This window comes from Myodes glareolus, chromosome 19, assembly GCF_982192425.1.
Source record: "Myodes glareolus chromosome 19, mMyoGla1.1, whole genome shotgun sequence".
Taxonomy (NCBI): Eukaryota; Metazoa; Chordata; class Mammalia; order Rodentia; family Cricetidae; genus Myodes; species Myodes glareolus.
In genome coordinates, this window is record NC_142044.1 from 38,657,041 (window position 1) to 38,677,407 (window position 20,367).

The 20,367-nt window shown below is 47.8% G+C and overlaps 2 protein-coding genes across 2 annotated transcripts; one reads left to right on the top strand and one right to left on the bottom strand.

Annotated features, from left to right (window-relative positions):
• Positions 1–1,284: 1,284 nt before the first annotated feature.
• Positions 1,285–3,674, top strand: Rpl8 (ribosomal protein L8). The gene is made up of 6 exons (XM_048454642.3): positions 1,285–1,408; positions 1,596–1,743; positions 1,824–1,965; positions 2,091–2,309; positions 3,238–3,353; positions 3,479–3,674. Exons 2-6 carry the CDS (start codon positions 1,606–1,608, stop codon positions 3,635–3,637), a joined length of 774 nt encoding a protein of 257 aa, XP_048310599.1. The 5' UTR covers positions 1,285–1,408; positions 1,596–1,605; the 3' UTR covers positions 3,638–3,674.
• An 844-nt stretch (positions 3,675–4,518) lies between these two features.
• LOC125413337 (uncharacterized) lies at positions 4,519–20,367 on the bottom strand. Its single transcript, XM_048454639.3, has 5 exons — positions 20,261–20,367; positions 11,307–11,396; positions 10,981–11,107; positions 10,619–10,732; positions 4,519–7,610 (listed from the first exon to the last, which is right to left on the bottom strand). The coding sequence occupies exons 2-5, from the start codon at positions 11,346–11,348 to the stop codon at positions 6,286–6,288; spliced, it is 1,608 nt and encodes a 535-aa protein (XP_048310596.2). The 5' UTR covers positions 11,349–11,396; positions 20,261–20,367; the 3' UTR covers positions 4,519–6,285.

Genomic DNA, 20,367 nt, shown 5'->3' on the forward strand with positions numbered 1-20,367 from the left:
TCCTGTGGAACTTGAGCGGTTAACTTACGGTGCCCCTTCCTCCCTCTTCTCAATATGCCATACAACCGGGTGTCCCTTCCTCCTCAGTATGGTACTTTTAGCCTCTGCTGTGCAGTCTCTATTACCAGCCTCTATTACCAACTGGAACCCTGGACCCTCATTTACCTCCTCTGTCTCCACCTTTACGGCATCGCCTACTGATAGGGTTCACACAAATGAAGACCCTCTCTTTGGGGGCTCTGTGCCACCAGAGACATCTACAGGGCATTTTCTTGGCAAGCAGCCCCTCCTTTGTCTGGTTCCTTCCTCCCCTTTGCTCTCTAGGGTCTTTGCCCCCATCTTTGTCGAATTCTCTGCCAGACCTGTTGAGGACTTGGCAGGTGGCCTTTTGCTACCTAAATTCCAATCTCCCTCCTCCTCCCCCTTCCCCTCTTCCTTCTACTTCTTTTTTTTTTAATATATTTATTTATTTATTTAGTATACAATATTCTGTCTGTGTGTATGTCTGCAGACCAGAAGAGGGCACCAGACCTGATTACAGATGGTTGTGAGCCACCATGTGGTTGCTGGGAATTGAACTCAGGACCTTTGGAAGAGCAGGCAATGCTCTTAACCACTGAGCCATCTCTCCAGCCCCCTCTCCTTTTTTTTTTAAATTTATTTATGTATTAATGTATACACTGAGCCATCTCTCCAGCCCCTTCCTTCTTCTTTTTTCAAGACTGTTTTGTGTGTGTGTGTGTATGTGTGTAGCCCTGACTTTCCTTGAATAGGCTCTCTAGACCAGGAAGGCTGCCCAAGCGCCTCTGTCTCTGGAATGCTGGGATTAAAAGCGTGCACCACCACCGCTCGGCTTCCAAATCCCAATCTTCTGGTTGTGCAAAGCACTGGGATCCCGAGTCTATACATCCAATCTCCTTCGTCTACCTCGGGGTTACAACATCTGGAGATTCTCAATTTATATGGAAACCCTTGTTTGGGCCAAGCTCGGAATCTCGGATTCTGCAGCTCAGTTCTGTGTGGCCCTGGACAAATCCTTCCACCTCTGGAAGCCTCCACCATCGCCCACCTGCTCTCCATAAGACTCCTGAGTCAGGGGGGAGGGGAGAGGTAGGGAGGGGAGCAGAGAAAAATGTGGCGCTCAATAAATATCAATTAAAGAAAAAAGAAAAAAAAAAAGACTCCTCAGTCAGTTTCCCCAGGGCCCGCTTCTCCCAGGGGCACCTATATAGGTTAGATGTAAGCCTCAGAGCCTATAGTAGGTAGAGACCAGTGCTATCCGCGTGTGACTACAAGCTCCGACAGGAATCGCGCAGAGGAAGAGGCGGGGCCCCTTCCGGCGTCCCGCCCCGGAAGATAAGGCTGCTAGCCGCCGCGTATTTCCTCTTTCGGCCGTGCTTGCCGGCAGGTAGGTTGTGTTCGGTCGCTGCGGGCTTGAAACGATCCACCGCCATCTGCCTCCGGCACCTTCCCGGTGGTCTGTCGTGTCGCTTGGTCCACTCATCGAGGACAGGGAGGGAGGGATGGCGGCGTCTGTGGCCTTGGGAGCTGGCGGGGACCTGGTTTTCTGGACGCTGAATGTGAGCCCTTTCCAGACTCGCCGCCATGGGCCGTGTGATCCGAGGACAGAGGAAAGGCGCCGGTTCTGTGTTCCGCGCGCACGTGAAACACCGTAAGGGCGCCGCGCGCCTGCGAGCTGTGGACTTCGCCGAGCGGCACGGTTATATTAAGGGCATTGTAAAGGTATGAGGGCACCGGAGGGGGCAAGCAGGGCAACAGGGTGCCTCGAGGAGACCGTCTAACCTTCTCAACCTGCCCCATAGGATATCATTCATGACCCCGGTCGCGGTGCTCCCCTCGCCAAAGTGGTTTTTCGTGATCCCTACCGGTTTAAGAAGCGGACGGAGCTGTTCATCGCCGCAGAGGGAATCCACACTGGGCAGTTTGTGTACTGCGGCAAGAAGGGTGAGTTTTAAGGCGGGGAAGGACGGGCTGGCCCTCGGACTTAGATTGCTGTGCCTCAGTATGCGAGCCGTGTGGCTTCGCATTGCTTTTGGCTTTACCGGTCGCTTGGCCACTTCTCTCAACAGCCCAGCTGAATATCGGCAATGTTTTGCCCGTGGGCACCATGCCTGAAGGTACTATCGTATGTTGTCTGGAGGAGAAGCCTGGGGACAGGGGCAAGCTGGCACGAGCCTCCGGGAACTACGCCACAGTCATCTCCCACAATCCGGAGACCAAGAAAACGCGAGTGAAGCTGCCTTCAGGGTCCAAGAAGGTCATTTCCTCGGCCAACAGAGCTGTTGTTGGTGAGTGCCAGAGAGGAGTGGAACCTTCCTCACTGAGTGGTCAGCATATGAACAGCCAGCTGCTAGGCCTGGGACCTAGATCCAGGTTTCTCATTTCCTTGTTCTAGGGGGCACCAACTTAGAACACAGGATAGACGTGTGAGTTGAATTGTAGAATAGTACAGTATTTATTTTGTGGGTTTGTTCCAGCATGGACTGTAGAGATAGCTCAGTGGATAAAAGCAGTGGTTGTTCTTCAGAGAGCGGGTTCCTTTTCTAGCCCAGAGCAGTAACTCGAGTCCCAGGAAATACTGGTGTCTGCACGAATGTGTACAGGTCTGTTCATGCATCCATACACATACAATTTAGGTTTAAAGCCACTGGGAATTTTTGGCACTGTGACCTAACCTAGGACTTGAATCCTGTGCTTGTGTCTAGTTCTTTTCAAAGATGAGGCCAGTCAGTATTGGTGACTTCTAAAAGATGTCCATGTCAGTGAGATGGGACATGAGTCATATTTTCTTACTTGGTTACTTGGGAACATTTCACAGTCGGCCAAACTCTGGCTGCTCAGGGTAGGTTCTGAGGATATATGTTCACAGAGAACGTTTTTGTTTAGTGGAGTTTGTAGTTTGTATGGGAGGTGTCTTCAGAGGCTGAAGGACCTGTCCTGATCTCAGACACTTAATGTTGAGGTGCACCCCTGGGAACGTGGGCAGGGCCAAGGCATGGATCTCGGCTTGCCTGTCAATGGAAATGACAGATTTCTGAGTGTAAGGGGTTCCCTAGCTGAGGTTTGCTGAAATGCTCAAATGTACATGGATGGTACATTTCATTGAGACTGAAAATGGTCTTGGGGGTGTAGATTCCTGGCACAGCACTAATGGGGGTGGTATTTGTGACCCGAGGGCTTTGCTGCATGTCTCAGAGGTGTCCTATATTCCTGCAGGTGTTGTGGCTGGTGGGGGCAGAATTGACAAGCCTATCTTAAAGGCTGGCCGTGCCTACCACAAGTACAAGGCCAAGAGGAACTGCTGGCCACGTGTGCGTGGTGTGGCCATGAATGTAAGTAACCAAGAACTGGGAGTAGGATAGTATTCGTGTGCTGGGAGGTCCTAGGCCGTGGGCTCTGCCAGCCTTCCCCAGATAGGTGAGGTTACCCTTACTCTAACCTCACTCTCTCTCTACAGCCTGTAGAACATCCCTTCGGAGGTGGTAACCATCAGCACATTGGCAAACCGTCCACCATCCGAAGAGATGCCCCGGCTGGACGCAAAGTGGGTCTCATTGCTGCCCGCCGGACTGGGCGACTACGTGGAACCAAAACTGTACAGGAGAAAGAGAACTAGATCTCAGGAGCTAATAAAGTATGTCCTTTGGCTAATAGGCTGTGTGTGAGCCTCAGTTATTTTTTTTGGTGTGGGGGGGAAGTCCCTGCCATGGAGCCCCTTGGTACAGGGAAGTGACCTGAATGTGTGGGGGTCAGAAGATGGCATGCTACAGGGCATGTGAACATGATGTGCTGGGCCTGGAATTTTTGTGGGCCCTCATTTTATTGTGTATATTAGTGTGCAGGTACATGGCAGGGCATGACTGGATGTCAGAGGACTAGGTGTTCTCCCTGTCTACCATGTGGGCTCTGGAGATTGAACTCAGGTTGTCAAGCTTGGTGGCAAAGCACCTTTACCCACTGAGCCATCTTGCTAACTCGGTGAGTTGAATTTTCACTAGGGGCGTTAGGACATCCTATCTGATGCATAGATTTATGGCACTCTTTTTCTCAACACAAGCTAGAGCATTTGGGAAGAGGGACTCTGAATTGAAAGAACGCCTCTACGTGCTTGGCCTATAGGCAAGTCTACTAGGCATTTTATTGATTAATGATTGATGTGGGAGGGCCACGCCTGGACAGGTGGCTGTGGGTTATAAAAGAAAAAAATTGAGCAAGTCATGAAGCATCTCCCTTAGCATGTGCTTGAAACCATTTACATGATGGACTATGATATGGAATGTAAACCAATTAACCCTTCTCAAGTTGCTTCTGCTCACGGTATTATCAACAGCCATAACAACCCGAAGACAAATTTGTGCCGATATTGACCATTTTAGTGGGAGGATTGTGGACTAGAAGATGACTGAGTATTCAGTTCTTCATGAGTTAAGGGAACTCAGAAAATGATAGTAGTAGTAAAGATATTTTCAGAAGGAAGTTTTGAGAAACACAAAAGACTAGAGGCCGATATTTATTTTGGTTTTTCAAGACACGGGTTTATCTGGCCCTGGCTATGAATTCTAGAGATCTCAGCTGCCTCTTGAATGCTGGGACTAAAGACATGCATCACCATGCCTTTTGTTTTGAGACGGGATTCCACTATAGCTGTGGCTGCCTTTGCTAGGACTAGCAGCATATACTACCGTGCTGGTGATAATTCAGTTAAGAATCTGTTCTGCTCAGCTGAGAGTAAGGAACTTAGACAAGATACTAAAACCATTAAAGTGAATCTTTGCTAGAATAATCTGTGACCAACAGAGGCAGGCCTGGTCAACAATGAGTTCCAGAACAGCCAGGAATACACAGAAACCCTGTGTGTGTGTGAGGAGGGAGTAGTAATTAGCACCATTCAGGTGATATCTGGGAAGTGTTTGTCTACTCAGGGTTAGCATCCAGAAAGAAGCTGTGGTATAGAGGCAGGTAACTGAACTCGATGCATGGTACAGGCTTTGTTACATCATGAACCATGATGCAAGGTTCATGAAGGCATGAACCTTGTGGGTTCAAGCTGAGGCTTGGCACTGAGAGGCCAGTGAAGATGCTGCCTCAATTGTAGAAGCCCTCGGGCTAAAGGGATCCTGGAGAGAAACCGAGGCTTGGCACCATATGGCAGAGTTCTTGAATAGATGCTACTACCACAGGACCAACAGGTGTGTGTGAGTGGATCCTACCTGAACTTTATAAGAAAGCAGCCATGAGGAGCAAGCTAGTAAGCAGTGTTATTCCATGGCCTGTATAGGAGTTTCTGCTTTGACTTCACTGTGATGTGGAAGTGAAATAAACCCTTTGTTAAGTTGCTTTGGTTATGGTGTTTTTATCAGGACAATAGAAACCTCAAGACACCAGTTTTTTTCAGTTTACATAAATTCTCACTAATTCATCTTTTTCCTTTTCCAAACAAGAGCTGCCATTTCAGAATATTTCATAAGAATATTTTAAAATATTGGTTTTATTTATGCGTGTGCATATCACACACTCGTGCTTGGATCTCACATGGAAGCCAGATAACCCGTGGGAGTTGGTTCTCCCACCTTGTGGGCTCTAGAAAGCAAACTCAGGTTATCAGGTTTTATCCACTGAACCCATCATCTCTCTGGCTCAAGAATTTTTTTTTTTTTTAAAACGGTGCTTTATACACATAGTACTTAAGTGTTTCATAAATACTAAAAATAAGCCGGGTGGTGCTGGCACACGCCTTTAACCCCAGCAGTAGGGAGGCAGAGGCATGTGGATCTCTGAGTTTGAGGTCAGAGTGGTCTACAGAGTTCCAGGGTTGCCATGGCTACACAAAGACCTTTCAAAGTACCCCCACCCCCATAGAAAAGATAACTAAAAATAGTCCAACATTCTAAATTTAAATACAACATTTGAATGACCAGATGCATTTAGGAAAGGCATGAAGCTAGTAAGACAAGGAGCTCCATTTGAAATGTCAATATAATATAGTCTCTGTCTTTTCAGTTGCTTCAATAAACTGATTCTTCCCAAATAAGCAAAGGCAGAATTATGGCTAACTTTACCAATATCCACAATTATAGGATTCTCCAATATAACCTCAAGATGGTTAGGGGAAGAAAGGTAACACTAGTAGAACGTTTTTGTCTAGAAGGAAAAGGAATTGTGACATTGAGTCACCAAGGAAAGGTCCTGCAGATTTAACAGAACTGGAAGGAAAGCTGTTCACGTATTGTGCAGGTTCTAAGCTGGGCTTCCGACAGCCACGGGTCACAGCTTCTTGTGTACTTTCTGGTGCTGGATCAGGTGCCCGTGCTGGTTGAAGGCACGCCCACACTCCCCACACTCATAGGGTTTCTCTCCTGTGTGGATCCTCTGGTGTTGGATGAGCACCGAGTACTGGCTGAAGGCCTTGCCGCAGCGGTTGCACTCGTAGGGTTTCTCGCCTGTGTGGGTCCTCAGGTGCACGATGAGAGTTGCTTTCAGGCTGAACGCTTTGCCACACTCTGTGCACTGAAAGGGTTTCTCACCTGTGTGGATTCTCTCGTGCTGGATCAGAGACCTGCGTGCACTGAAAGCATGCCCGCATTCGCCGCATACATAGGGTTTCTCCCCAGTGTGGACCCGGAGGTGCTGAATGAGGTGCGAGTGCTGAACGAAGGCCTTCCCACACTCGTAGCACGCGTAGGGTTTCTCCTCCGTGTGAATCCTTTCGTGGTTCATCAGGGTGGAGCGGTGGCTAAAGGTCTTGCCACACTCACTGCACTCGTACGGCTTTTCCCCGGTGTGCACGTTGTGGTGCTGGATGAGCACCGAGCGGTCACTGAAGGCCTTCCCACACTCACTGCACGTGTATGGTTTCTCGCCGGTGTGGACCCGCTGGTGCTGCAGCAACGTTCTCTTCACACTGAATGTCTTCCCACACTCACTGCAGCCATGAGGCTTCTCTCCAGTGTGCACTCTCTGGTGGCTCCGCAGGACAGTACTGTGGTTGAAGGCTTTCCCGCACAAGGGACACACATAGGGCCTCTCCCCTGTGTGGATCCGCTGGTGCTGGATGAGGTGGGAGAGCTGAGTGAACGCCTTCCCACACTCCAGGCATTCGTGAGGCTTCTCTCCCGTGTGGATCTTGTGGTGCTGGGCAAGGTCCGAGCTCACTCTAAAGGCTTTCCCACATTCGTTGCACTCGTAGGGCTTTTCGCCGGTGTGGATCCGCCTGTGCTTACTGAGGACAGAACTCTGGCTGAAGGCCTTCCCACACACGTGGCAAACATAGGGCTTCTCCCCAGTGTGTATTCGCTGGTGCTGGAGGAGGTGAGAGCTCCGACCAAAGCATTTCCCACACTCGATGCACATATAGGGTCTCTCTCCAGTAGGAGCCACCTGGTGTCGAGCAAGTGGTACACTAGGATTTGATCCCTGGACGGCATGGGGGCCAATGGGGGCTGGATTTGGGCAGATGTTCTGCTCTGTTTGGCAGTGTTCTTCATTAGCTTTCTTCACTGATGTTTCCCCCCGAATCACTGCTTTTTCGTCTGAGGTCAATGGCTGTAAGTTCAAGTTTGTGTTTTGGTTTTCTTCCTTGGTTTTCCATTCTGAAACAAATACAAAATGAAAAAGGTTAACACTCGCTGGGGTAGTGGATGGGTGGGACATGCCTGTAATCCCAGCACTTGAGAGGCTGAGGCAGGAGGACTGAATTCAGCACTTAAATGAGAGCACTTGCCTCTAGCAAGCAGAGCCCACCACAGCCCAAGAAAGTGCTGCTATCAATAAACCATGCTTAACTCTATTATTTTATGTCTAGAATTACTCCCCAAGCTCTCTCAGGCGTTATGTGGATGCAGTTGTTCACATGTTGGGCACCATTCTATTGACTGAGTTTTCTGTCCTGCCCATTTCCTGCAGTATTAAGGCCCAAAGAAATCACACAGAGGTCTACATTAACTATAAACTAATTGGCCCATTAGGTCAGGCTTCTTACTAACTCTTACAATTCATATTAGCCTATTATTCTAGTATATGTTAGTATGTGGCTGGGTACCTTATTCAGTGAGGCAGTCACATCTTGCTTCTATGGCTGGGTCAGAACTGCCAACCAAGCTTTCCTCTTCCCAGAATTCTTCTGTTCTTGTCGCCCCACCTCTAATTCCTGCCTGGTTGTCCCACCTCTACTTCCTGCCTGGCTACTGGCCAATCAGTGTTTATTTAACATATAATTGACAGAATACAGACCATTGTCCCACACCACTTAACCACTTCTCCAAGGTCTCATCTGTAGAATTCCCTGAGTGGGTTGTCATACTTGATGGACAGCCTAGGATAGGAAGCCCCACAGAAAGACGTAAATTTAAAATGTGTGCATGTACAGTGTGGGGCTGGGGGCAGTACACGGACTATGTGCACAGGGAGGTCAGAGGACAACCTTTTGGACTTAGTTCTCTCCCTCCAACCCTTATGTGTGTTCTGGGGATTGAACTGAGGCTTCCAGGCTTGCATTGCCAAGTACCTTTATCTGCTGAGCTACCTCACAACTCCAAAAGTCTCATACTTGTGAAGGACATACAAGGGTCTCTGGCAAGGACCAGTGGGATCAACAACTTTGGGGCGAAGTACAGGTTTAGAAAGCTTTGCTGCAGAGGCCAGAACCACAGGCAAGTACAGCATCAGCCCTTCCTCTTCCATTCCTTTCTATGTCAGGATAGCAAAGAACTAGGTGTTCTCACTCCTTGGGAGTGAACTGGTGGGCCATGCATGTATTGGCCCCCGACATAAGGAAGGCTATGGCAGTCCTTTTTGGTTTACTTTATCTTACATGCACTGATGTTTTGCTTGCATGTATGTCTGCATAAAGGTGTCCATTCCCCAGAGCTGGAGTTAGACAACTATAAGCTGGCATGTGGGTTCTGGGAATAGAACCTAGGTCCTCTGCAAGAGCAGCAAGGGCTCTTTTTTATTTGTTTTGTTTTTCCGAGACAAAGTTTCTCTGTGTAGCCCTTGCTGTCCTAGAATTCACTCTGTAGACCAGCTTGGGCTGGAACTCAGAGCTCTGCCTGCCTCTGCCTCCCAAGTTAACAACATGTGTCACCCCTGCCTTACAGCAGCCAGTGCTCTTAACTGCTCAGCCATCTCTCCAGCCCAGCACATGCATGCACTCAGAGTCAACCCCTGGTGTGGCCTGAGCGATGGAGCAACTAGAAGCTTCTGTTCTCCTAGAGAATCTGTTTTGTTTTTGTTTTGTTTCCCCCCTCCCCAGGAAACTCGAAGGCTCATCAAGAGGATCTATCATCCCCTATGGCCGGCCTCCATAGACAGCTTCGGCAGTATCTGAAAATGCTCCTCCCACCCCCAGTTTGCTATGGTCACAGTCAGTAGGTTGCTGTGCAAAGCCAGTCACACTTGTCCTGGTTACTCAGAAAGGTTAGGCAGGAGGATCACTTCAGCTTGGGGAGGGAAAGAAAAAGGAAAAAAAGTTCTTTGCAAGATTTCTGTGACGTGGGGCTGGAGAGATGGCTCAGAGGTTAAGAGCATTGCCTGCTCTTCCAAGGGTCCTGAGTTCAATTCCCGGCAACCACATGGTGGCTCACAACCATCTGTAATGAGGTCTGGTGCCCTCTTCTGGCCTTCAGGCATACACAGAATATTGTATACATAATAAATAAATATTAAAAAAAAAACAAAAACAAAAAAAAAAGATTTCTGTGATGTAATGCTGTGTCCTTCTTGTTTGAGGTCCTGGAAAGTCAGGACCTTTGAGGCTGTCACGTGACTATTTCTCAGAGGAGATCGGATTGCAGGCCAATGAGATTGTTAAGTCTTTGTCCATACCACTGTAGAAAGGAAGGATAATTCTTTTCTTGTTTGTTTGTTTTTGTTTTGTTTGTTTGTTTTGATTTTCAAGACAGGGTTTTTCTGTAGCTTTGTAGCCTTTCCTGGAACTAGCTCTAACAATATTTCTAAATTCTCTTATGAATATCTATCTCTTTTTCCAAGTTAAAAATCATATAAACTTCAAATAATACTTTACTTTTTCAATCCTTATAGTTTTGTTGTTTTTTTTTAACTTTGCTTTATATAATACAAGGGACTGCAGTACAATATTTCACGGTCAGGGTATAGTAGATTCTTTTATAACCAAGATCAAACTTCCAGCTCTTCACCATGAATATCAGGTTGAAAAATTTCCCTTCTATACTGAGAGCCTTGTTTTAAATCAAGAAACCCAGGCCGGGCGGTGGTGGCGCATGCCTTTAATCCCAGCACTTGGGAGGCAGAGACAGGCGGGTCTCTGTGAGTTTGAGGCCAGCCTGATCTACAGAGTGAGTTCCAGGACAGGCTCCAAAGCTATCCCTCGCCTCTACAGGGCTCAGAGATCCTGTCCTCCCTCCTCTGCACCTAGGTTCACCTCCTCATGTAGTTTCCCTACCCCATCTACGCTTCCTTCATGGACTATTGCTTGGCCCAGGCCTTCCCGGTCTGTGGACATTCTACAGAGGAAGAATGACAGAGCCCTCCCCTGACTAATGGAAGCTTCTTCCATCCGCGACTCTGTCTGAACTAGATTATACCTGCAGTGGAAGCAGGATCAGTTCTCCTCACTCACCGGAGGGACCACTTCCCAGGCTCTGGCTCGGCTCAGTGTCCTGCCCATCCAGGACCCATGGATCTTCTCCTCGCTCCAACTGGGAGATCACAACAGGCTTGGATCCTGGGAGTCCTGCTCATGAGGAGGGAAGCCCCTGGATTATACAATATTTGCTAAAATACTCCCTTAATCCATGCTCCATGCGGGCACAGGAAAAAGGACAAAGCTTCCATTCTGTTGGAGCTGAATCCTTGAGGTGAGCAAGCCTCAGGACCAGTCTGCCCCGACTCCCCCTCTTCCCAGCAGCTGCCCCCTCTCTGGGAAACCTTGCCATGAGTCCAGCACACAAAGACACAATGGAGCCCATGGAGGAGCCTTACCTAGTGAGACCACATTGCCGTAAGTTTCCATCATCACATTCCGATAGAGGCCCCGCTGAGCAGGGCCCAAGCGGGCCCATTCCTCCTGGGACAGCAGAACAGCCACATCCTCAAAGGTCACCTTGACCTGGAATGATCAGTTTTTGAGTAACTTCGCACCTGACAGGTAGTACGTGTGACATGGGGGGCTGGTGGCGGCCCCTAAAGAGTCATGTGAGTTCAGTAGGAAGAAGTGATTGAGCTCAGGATGGGCAGTGATATGTGGGACTTCTTGGACACAGAGGAGCTTTGGTCAAGCCACTGAATAAGCTTTTGGGACCACTCACCTGAGGTCCTGCTGGCAGTGGCAGAAGTCCAGCTGCTGCCATCTTGGCGTCTTGGGTGTGTTAGGACAAGAGGAATCAGGATCCTGCGGGCTGAGAAAGCGAGAACTCATGACTCATGAAAGTTCAGTTCCACAGATCCTGACATCCGCGGGGGGTGGTGGGGGTGGGGGTGGGGGTGTCCCCTTGTCGGGTAAAGTCAGTGAAAGGCAGGCTGAGCGCTGGGCAGCCTTTAATCACAGCACTTTGGGAGGCAGAGACAGGTGGATCTCTTTGAGTTAGAGGCCAGCCTGGTCTACAGAGCAAGTTTCAGGACAGGCTCCAAACCTACAGGGAAACCCTTTCTTGAAAAACAAAACAAAACAAAGCAAAGAAAGGCAGGCTGAAGTGAGACTCAAGGAGCCGAAGCCCCTGGAGTTCTGCTTTGCCCTGTCTCCCCGGGCCCACGCTCACATTGGTATTCTCTAGTGCAGAGTCCTGAGCAAACGTGTGCTTTCTGGGCTGGTCCCATCTAGTAGGCTTAGTCAGGGAAAGTCCCACTTGAAAAATGACAGGGGAGCTAGAGGTTGGGTTATCTTTGTGGGTCCAAGGCCAGACTGGCCTACACGGTAAGTTCTAGGCCAGGCAGAGCTTCACATCCTGCTCCCCCTTTTCTTTCCAAGATAAGTAGAGATAGCTTAGTGTTAAGAGTAGTTGCTGGGAGCTGGAGAGATGGCTCAGAGGTTAAGAGCACTGCCTGCTCTTCCAAGGGTCCTGAGTTCAATTCCCAGCAACCATATGGTGGCTCACAGCCATCTGTAATGGGGTCTGGTGCCCTCTTCTGGCCTGCAGGCGCGCACGCAGACAGAATATTGGATACATAATAAATAAATAAATAAATATTTTAAAAAAAAAAAGAGTAGTTTTAAAAAAAAAAAAAGAGTAGTTGCTATGGGGCTGGAGATATGGCTCAGGGGTTAAGAATACTGACTGCTTTTCCAGAGGTCCTGAGTTCAATTCCCAGCACCTATGTGGTGGCTCATAACCATCTATAACAAGATTTAGTGCCCTCTTCTGATGTGTGGGCATACATGCCAGAACATTGTCTACATAATAAATAAAAAAAGAGTAGTTGCTACTATTTGGGGGCTAGAGAGATGACTCAGAGGTGAAGAATACAGACTGCTTTCCCAGAGGTCCTGAGTTCAATTCCCAGCAACCACATGATGGCTCACAACCATCTGTTATTAGATCTGGCGCCCGCTTCTGGCATGCAGACAGAACACAGTATATATAATAACAAACAAACACACAAACATAAATAAATCTAGAAAATAAAAAAGTACTTGTTACTTTTGTAGAGGACCCAGGTTTGTGTCCAACTCCAGTTCTAGGAGATCTAATGCTTATTTCTGGCCTCTATGGTCTGTTACATGTGGTACACATGAGCTCATATAAGAACATACACATACATATGAAAATAAAATAATTTTTAGAAAATGATAAGGATTTCTAAGCATCTACCTATTGTTTTCTAAGGACTTAAAAGTTCCAATCTTTCACTGCCTAGACCACTGGGGTCTCCATGATTGACAGATCATATCTATGTGGGGAGCCAGTGAAGACTGGTTGCTGGCTGGCTCACCTTCGCCTGGCCTATGGTCCTGCCTGCTCACAAGGACAGTAGCTCTGCAGGGCCCTACGTGCTCTATACTCAAGGCATTCATATGGCTCATATGGCTCATAAGCCACATGATCTCCCAAGAAGTCCTCCCTCCAAAGTGGGAAGTGGGTCATCTACTTATGTGGAAAATCGCAGGTTCGGACCCTTGCTTAGTCTTAGATAGCCTCTGTGCTCTGATGAGGGAAGGGCTCAGCCTATGGACAGGCAACACAGGTCTGAGCATGGTTATGCATGAGCTGAGTCTGGAGTACCAGAGGGTCTGAGACCTGAAGGATGTCTTGTCTCACCACTTGGGGGTGGGGGGGGTCCTGGAGACACACCTTGATAGACAGATGTTTAACACAGCTAAGAGGCTGGGGACAGAGATGTCTGAGAGCGAGCGTAGAGATGGGTTCAGTCTTCTCAAGTGTTGGTGGGAGGCCGTCCACAATAGCGAGACAGAGCCAAGCCTGCATGGCAGATGGTACTCGAAAAAATGGGGAGCAAGATTATAATCTATCCTTTCAGGCCTCTGGTTCTCTGATAGTGAAATGGAAGCTGATCATGGCTCTTTCCCCTATAGGTCCAGCTGTTCAGAAAGGTGGAGGCAGAGGATCCTCAGCAAAAGACCAGGTTGAGTTATACAGTGAGATCTTGCCCCCCCCTCCCCCCCCAAAAAAAGGTGAGCATCATGACCTGCATGGTGGGCTTTCCACAAAGCCCGGCGACCTGAGTTCAATCCTACTACCACCTTGTGGAAGGGGAGACCCAGTTCTCACAAGCTGTTGTCAACATGCACATGTGCCCCCACCCTGCAATAAATAGATAATAAAAGATGATAGGATTTAGGATTCAGTTCAGTGGGAAGACACATTATTCACTAATATTTGGATCCAGATGAAACATGTAACACACAATCCTAGATTAAATATTCAGCTCAGTGGAAGCCACCCTTATTTAGTAACATTGGTATCCAGATGGAATAAGATTAAATACACAGTGCTCAGCCTCCTGCTTTCCTGGCCCCTGTATCTAATTCCTCCTGATGCACACGATCCCTTCTCCCCCTTTCTCAGTCCTCTGGCAGCAGCTGCCTCCTGCAGGAGCAGATTCACCCCATGTGGTCTTTACCCCTTCTTCTTTTCAGGAGAGCACTGTGTTTACACGATGTCGTGATGTCTGATGTCACAGAGTCGGGGACTCTGCGGGTCCCCGAAGCAACACGGTAAACTCCCATGTCAGGGCTGGGTCACTGTCTCCTGCAGGCAGCAGGCCTACTGCCGGTCTATTAGCACTGCTCTCCCTCAGTGAGACCTTCTCAGGGTGCCTCCCTCCAGCACCAACCTCTTCATTCGCTTGGGTGGCATCTCTATCCTCTCCTACACGAGAAGCTGACCTTCACCGCATGAGCAGTTCTGGCACCCTGGAACCCTGACAGAGTGATGGTTATTTGGCCTCTCGTCCTGACTACACCTGGGCAGGGATCAAATGATGAAAACAGAAACCGCATTCGAACCTTCTGGCCGGTCTTCAGGCTCGTAGGGCCGACCTAGAAACTGTTGGCTCTTGGCTGTTGCAGCTTCTGTGACCTCCAGGGACTGACAGACCCTAACTCATTAGCTCATACTTCCTTCACTCCAATGGGAGGGCCTCTGCTCTCTCCATCTCCCAGAACTACCCTGCTGCTGCACTGTAGAATCAATGGGTAAAATTAAAGCAACAATGATATCACACTTCAGACTCTTTGGGAAAATAAACCCAGAGCAAACACCCTCTGCTTGTGGTGAGGGGGACATGGAGCATTTCGCTTGTTTCCTGAAGAAGGCCATCCAGCAGCATGAAGGCAAATCAGGCAGGCCTTCAGACAGCGAGTGACCTGCAGAGATCGAATCAGTTGTGGACACAGATTCAATGACGGTGCCACAGTATGTCAGCATGGCTCTTCCACATGCTAGTCACACATTCACCAGAGAAAGATTTAATTGGTGCTAGCCACCAGACAGTGCACATGCAGAATGGAGACAACAGGCATAAGATGTTCCTGTATTATTATTATTGTTGTTGTTTTTGAGACAGGATTTCTCTGTGTAACAGCCCTAGCTCTCCTGGAACTAGTTCTTGTAGACCAGACTAACCTCGAACGCAGAGAGATCTGTGGTGGCATTTCAAATGTATTTTAATAAATAAAGACTGCCTGAAGATCTGAGAGTAAAACAGTCCACTGGCCAGCCTTACAGACCGGGTTATGGTAACACACACCTTTAATCCCAGCAGCCACACTAGCCACAGAAACTGAGCGGTGCAAGCCTTTAATGATGGTGATGCACACCTTTAATCCCAGACCTAGAGAGGAATATAAGATGGGGTGGGGGTGGGGAGACAGCTCTCAGACACAGTCTGCTTCTGAGATTCCAGGAGGCAGGATTGCCATTTCAGACTAACTTCAGACTAAGGTCGAGGTAAAAGCCAGTGGCTGGCTGTTTTGCTTTTTGGATCTTCAGGTTGAACCCCAATTTCTGACCCTGAGTTTTTAATAATCATGCTTCAGAGATCCGCCTGCTTTTGCCTCCCGAGTGCTGGGATTAAAGGCATGTGCCACCACTGCCCTGGTATGGGAGATCTTTCTGTATATGTGTTGCTTTTACTGGTTAATGAATAAAGAAACTGCTTTGAGCCTATAGCAGGGCACAATAGAGATAGGCAGGTAAAACTAAACTGAATGCTGGGAGAAAGAAGGCGGAATCAGTGAGATGCCATGTAGCCCCCAGAGGGGAAAGACATGAGTTGTCAGTTGGAACCTTGGGGGTAGGCCAGGAGCCTCATGGTAAAATATAAAATAATGGAAATGGGTTAAATTAAGATGTAAAAGCTAGCCAATAATAAATTAGAGTAATAGGCCAAGCAGTGATTTAATTAATAGTTTGAGTGGTTATTTTGGGATTCTGGAAAGCAGGAAATGAACAAGCAGCTTCTCATAACACCGCCTGGTTGAGATATTCCTATATTCTAAACCATGACTAAGTTCAAGAGATGTGCACATCATAGGGACCGTGCGTGGTCAGCTTGTTTGCCTTTCCTGGGTTGATGGCACCATGGCTGTAAGTCTGGGAGGTGACACACTCCACTGATGGCTTCACAGAGTTCACAGAAGAAGAGAGCACTCAGCACAGGCCTGCTGCAAGGTTTGCTACTGATGGACAAGGTGTTATTATCCAATCTGATTAGATTTACTTACGGGGAAAACTGCAGGACACTAGGCTCTCAGCGTGTGTGTAACAAGAAGGGGAAAAGATGACATTAACTCTCTAGCTTGGGACAATCTCTGCATACTGTCTAGTAAAAAGAACACCACAAAATATGGTGATAGTCTGCTAAAATTTCAAAATAATGAACTTCAAAAGTACTACTATCTACTTTTAAATTTTCCCTTACTTCTACTTCAGAAGATAGAAACCTGGTTTCTTTTGCAAAAAACAGGCAGATACTGAGGCCTCAACCTAGAGCTTGCATACTCAATAAAACAGAGTTATCTGGGATACCGAAAACTAGTTCTTAATCAGATTCCCATTCACTCCAAGATCCTAAGATCTACGAAACTCCCTGCTTTGTTCTATTAAGAACATAGGCATTTAGGGGGCTAGAGAGGTGGCCCAGTGGTTAAGAGCACTGACCTGGGTTCAATTCCCAGCACCCATATGGCAGCTCACAACTGTCTGTAATTCCAAGATCTGACACTCACACACATACATACATGCAGGGAAACCACCAATGCACAATAATATAAAAATAAATCATTAAAAAAAAACAACACAGGAATTCAGACATAAAGAAAATGATGTGGCTATTTTTATAAAATTCAAAGAATAGCTCAAAACAAATCCTGTAAAGATGCTGGGACTAGGGCAGGGATGGAATCAGTGCCCTAGAATTTGGAAATGGTGTCTGAGAAGTCATGTGTGGCTGTGCCACTACTAATACTCAGACAAACCTGACAGTGCTATGGAGCACTACCAATGCTCATCCTGACTGAGCAAAGACCCCATAAACACATCGGTTAAAAGGGTATCGGTATGAACCAATCAAAAAATTTTTTTTTTTACAAAACACATTCTAAAGGAATAGCACAAAAGAGAAACAAGAAATCAATGCTCTTTAGAAGCAAAAATCACTTAATGAAAATTGGTACAAGCCACAATATATTGAGATATATTTTGTCAAGTGTGTTTGAGGGGACCTGCTCTCATCATGGCATGAATAACTTACAATTTAGGTTTTTGTTTTTGTTTTTTTATTATTATTTTGCTTTTCTTTTAGTAGAAAAGGTTTCTCTGTGTAGCCCTAGCTGTTATGGAACTCATTCTGTAGACCAGGCTGGTCTCGAACCCAGAGATCCGGGTGGATCTCTGCCTGCTGGGTGCTGGGATTAGGGTGTGCGCCATCACTGCACAGCTGCTATCACCTTTTTATTTTGTAAGCTAAATCAGAAACCATCATTCGTTTTTGTTGTGGGATATTTGAGGAAACTGTACAAAAATGTGTTGCTGTTTTACCTTACCTGCCTAAGGCACCTGATTGGTTTAATAAAGAGCTGAATGGCCAGTAGCTAGGCAGGAGAGGTTAGGCAGGACTCTGGGAAGAGAGGAAGAGACACCAGTAAGAAAGGGAGGGAGTCAGATGCAGAATGGAGAGGTAAAAAGGCACGTGGCAGAATGAAGATTAGTAGAAACAGGTTGATTTAAGTTCTAAAAGCTAGTTATGAAGGAGCCTACGCCAAAGGCCAGGCTTTCACAATTAGTAATAAGTCTCCCTGTTTGGAGGCTGGCAGTCCAAAGGAAAGTCCCACGTCCCACAAGAAAGCGCAACTGTAGCTGGTCTTTTCCTCTCCTCTCCTCCCCTCCCCTCCCCTCCCCTCCCCTCCCCTCCCCTCCCCTCCCCTCCCCTCCCCTCTCCTCTCCTCTCCTCCCCTCCTCTCCCCTCCCCCTTTCTTTCTTTCTTTTTATTATTTATTTATTTATTCATTCATTCATTCATTTATTTATTATGTATACAATATTCTGTCTGTGTATATGCCTGCAGGCCAGAAGAGGGCACCAGACCTCATTACAGATGGTTGTGAGTCACCATGTGGTTGCTGGGAATTGAACTCAGAACCTTTGGAAGAGCAGGCAATGCTCTTAACCTCTGAGCCATCTCTCCAGTTCGTTCTTTCTTTCTTTCTTTCTTTCTTTCTTTCTTTCTTTCTTTCTTTCTTTCTTTCTTCCTTTTCTTTCTTTCTTTTGAAGCCTGTCCTGGCACTAGCTCTTGTAGACCAGGCTGGCCTTGAACTCACAAAGAAAAGATTCCCCTGCCTCTGCCTCCCGAGGACTGGGAATAAAGGCGTGCACCACAACGACCCAGATGAGACATTTTCAATGGAGTAAAAAGACACATAGGCAAGTGTGTATTTTAACATACGCAAAAAGAACACATGCTGGTTAATCTGAACAGGAATACAAACAGCTAAACGACAAATGCAGAGTTTTCACGTTCACCAATAACAATCGAGAATGGAAACATCTTTAATGGCAAGAACACCCCAGGGACTGGCCTCTGCATATGATGGCATAGGTGGCTTACTAGCCCTAGCCTATTAACCTCATTCCATTTCTCTGTGTCCCCCATATGGAAATTCCCAGTGTGCAGCGTGGCAGAACTGATGCTCACACAGCTTTAAACAGAAGCATCTATCTAGTAGGTGGTAGAGCCCACAGGAGGTTTCCTGCTATATTAATAACAAGAGTGTGCACACGCACTGGCAGTAGTACTTGCTTCCAATTATTCTAGAAAGATACACGAGAAATCCCTCCCAGGGTCACTGTGTACTCATTGACAGGACACTGGGCAGGCATTTAAAAGAATCCTTATGGGCTGGGGAGATGGCTCAGTGGCCATTCTGTCTAATGTCTTCTGGCCTTAGTGCCTCCTTCATACAAGGCAATTATTGTCTATACTTTTCCTCCGTGTGTACCCACAACTCAGCAAGCATGTGGAGACCAGAGGACAACCTCAGGTCATGACAAGCTCAATAGAGGCCTGAGTCTCAGTAGTTTTCCCTAAGGCAATGCCAGGTTCCAAGAAAGACCACAAACTGGGACTATCCAGACAACTCCCAGGAACAGACCATCCAAATTCTTAACATTCCAACCATTGCAGATAAGATCACTCGTCAGCACACACCCATTGGCTTTTCACCAGGACACCCCTAGACAAGTCAGCCAATCAGGGGTCCCGAATCTTAGAAATATCTCAACGCCACCCCCCCCCCCCCCCTTTGCTGCTATAAAAACTCAACCCTACCTGTGCTCAGGGCTCTCTCCAACAACAACGAGTTTCCGGGTTTGCAAACTTGTGTATAAAAAAGGTTCTTTGTTTTTACATACAGGACTTTTTTAGGGTACTTCGTTTTTTAAAACGTGGGTACTGGTGATCTGGTCTCAGGTGTTCAACGGAGCCATCCTCCTTTCCCGGCAATATCACTTTCTGTTAATATTTAAATGCGGGGACCGGAGAGAGGGCTCAAGGATTAAGCACAGGTTGTTCTTCCAGAGGGCCTATATTCGATTCCCAGCACCTATGTGACGGCTCACAGCCCGTACTAGGTGATCCGATGCCCTCTTCTGGCCTCTGTTGGCACCAGCCATGCACATACTATACAGATACACAGGCAGACAAAACACAAATACACATAAAATAAAAATTAAACAGGAAAATGCCACGTTAGAGAAATTGTTGTCACCCATTAAAAGGGGACTTTTGCAAAGTAGCAAGAGAGCATCCGCAGAAGAATAAATTCAAGAAGAAGCTGGGTTATGAGGAACAGGGGAGGGCACCTTCACTTTGACAGGAAACAGCCTAAGCTGTTGAGAATGCCGCAAGGGTGTTTGCGTGGTCGATAAGACCGTGCATGTGACTTAAAACCCTGTATAGTGAGTGGACCTGACGGAAAGGAGGATCGTGCGAACACAGGACTTCCAGGGCACTCTGGGACGCGGTTATTTCATCAAACAAAACCTCATCCGCATCCCAAGCTAAACCAAATTAACGAGCCACTAAGAAAGCTTATGCACATCAGAACCATCCATCCCGACCCAGGTTGGCGGGAGCCACTGTGTGAGGTCCAGGGGAGAGGGGCCTGGAGAGTCCGAGGCAAAGGGTGCGGCCTGGGGGCAGCAGCCGGGCCGCAGCCATCCATCGGGTTAAGGGCTGGCGCACGTAAGGACGCGGAGCTTGGGTGCGGATGGAGAGGGTCCCGCGCATCCAACAGAATGCCACTCACCATCTGCTGCAACCTTTCGCCCTGTGGCTGCTGTCTCAGCACCCTAAGACAAAGGGGCCGTCCCGCCCGGTCTGCGCAGTCGTCAATCCCAGGGGACCCCGCCCCCG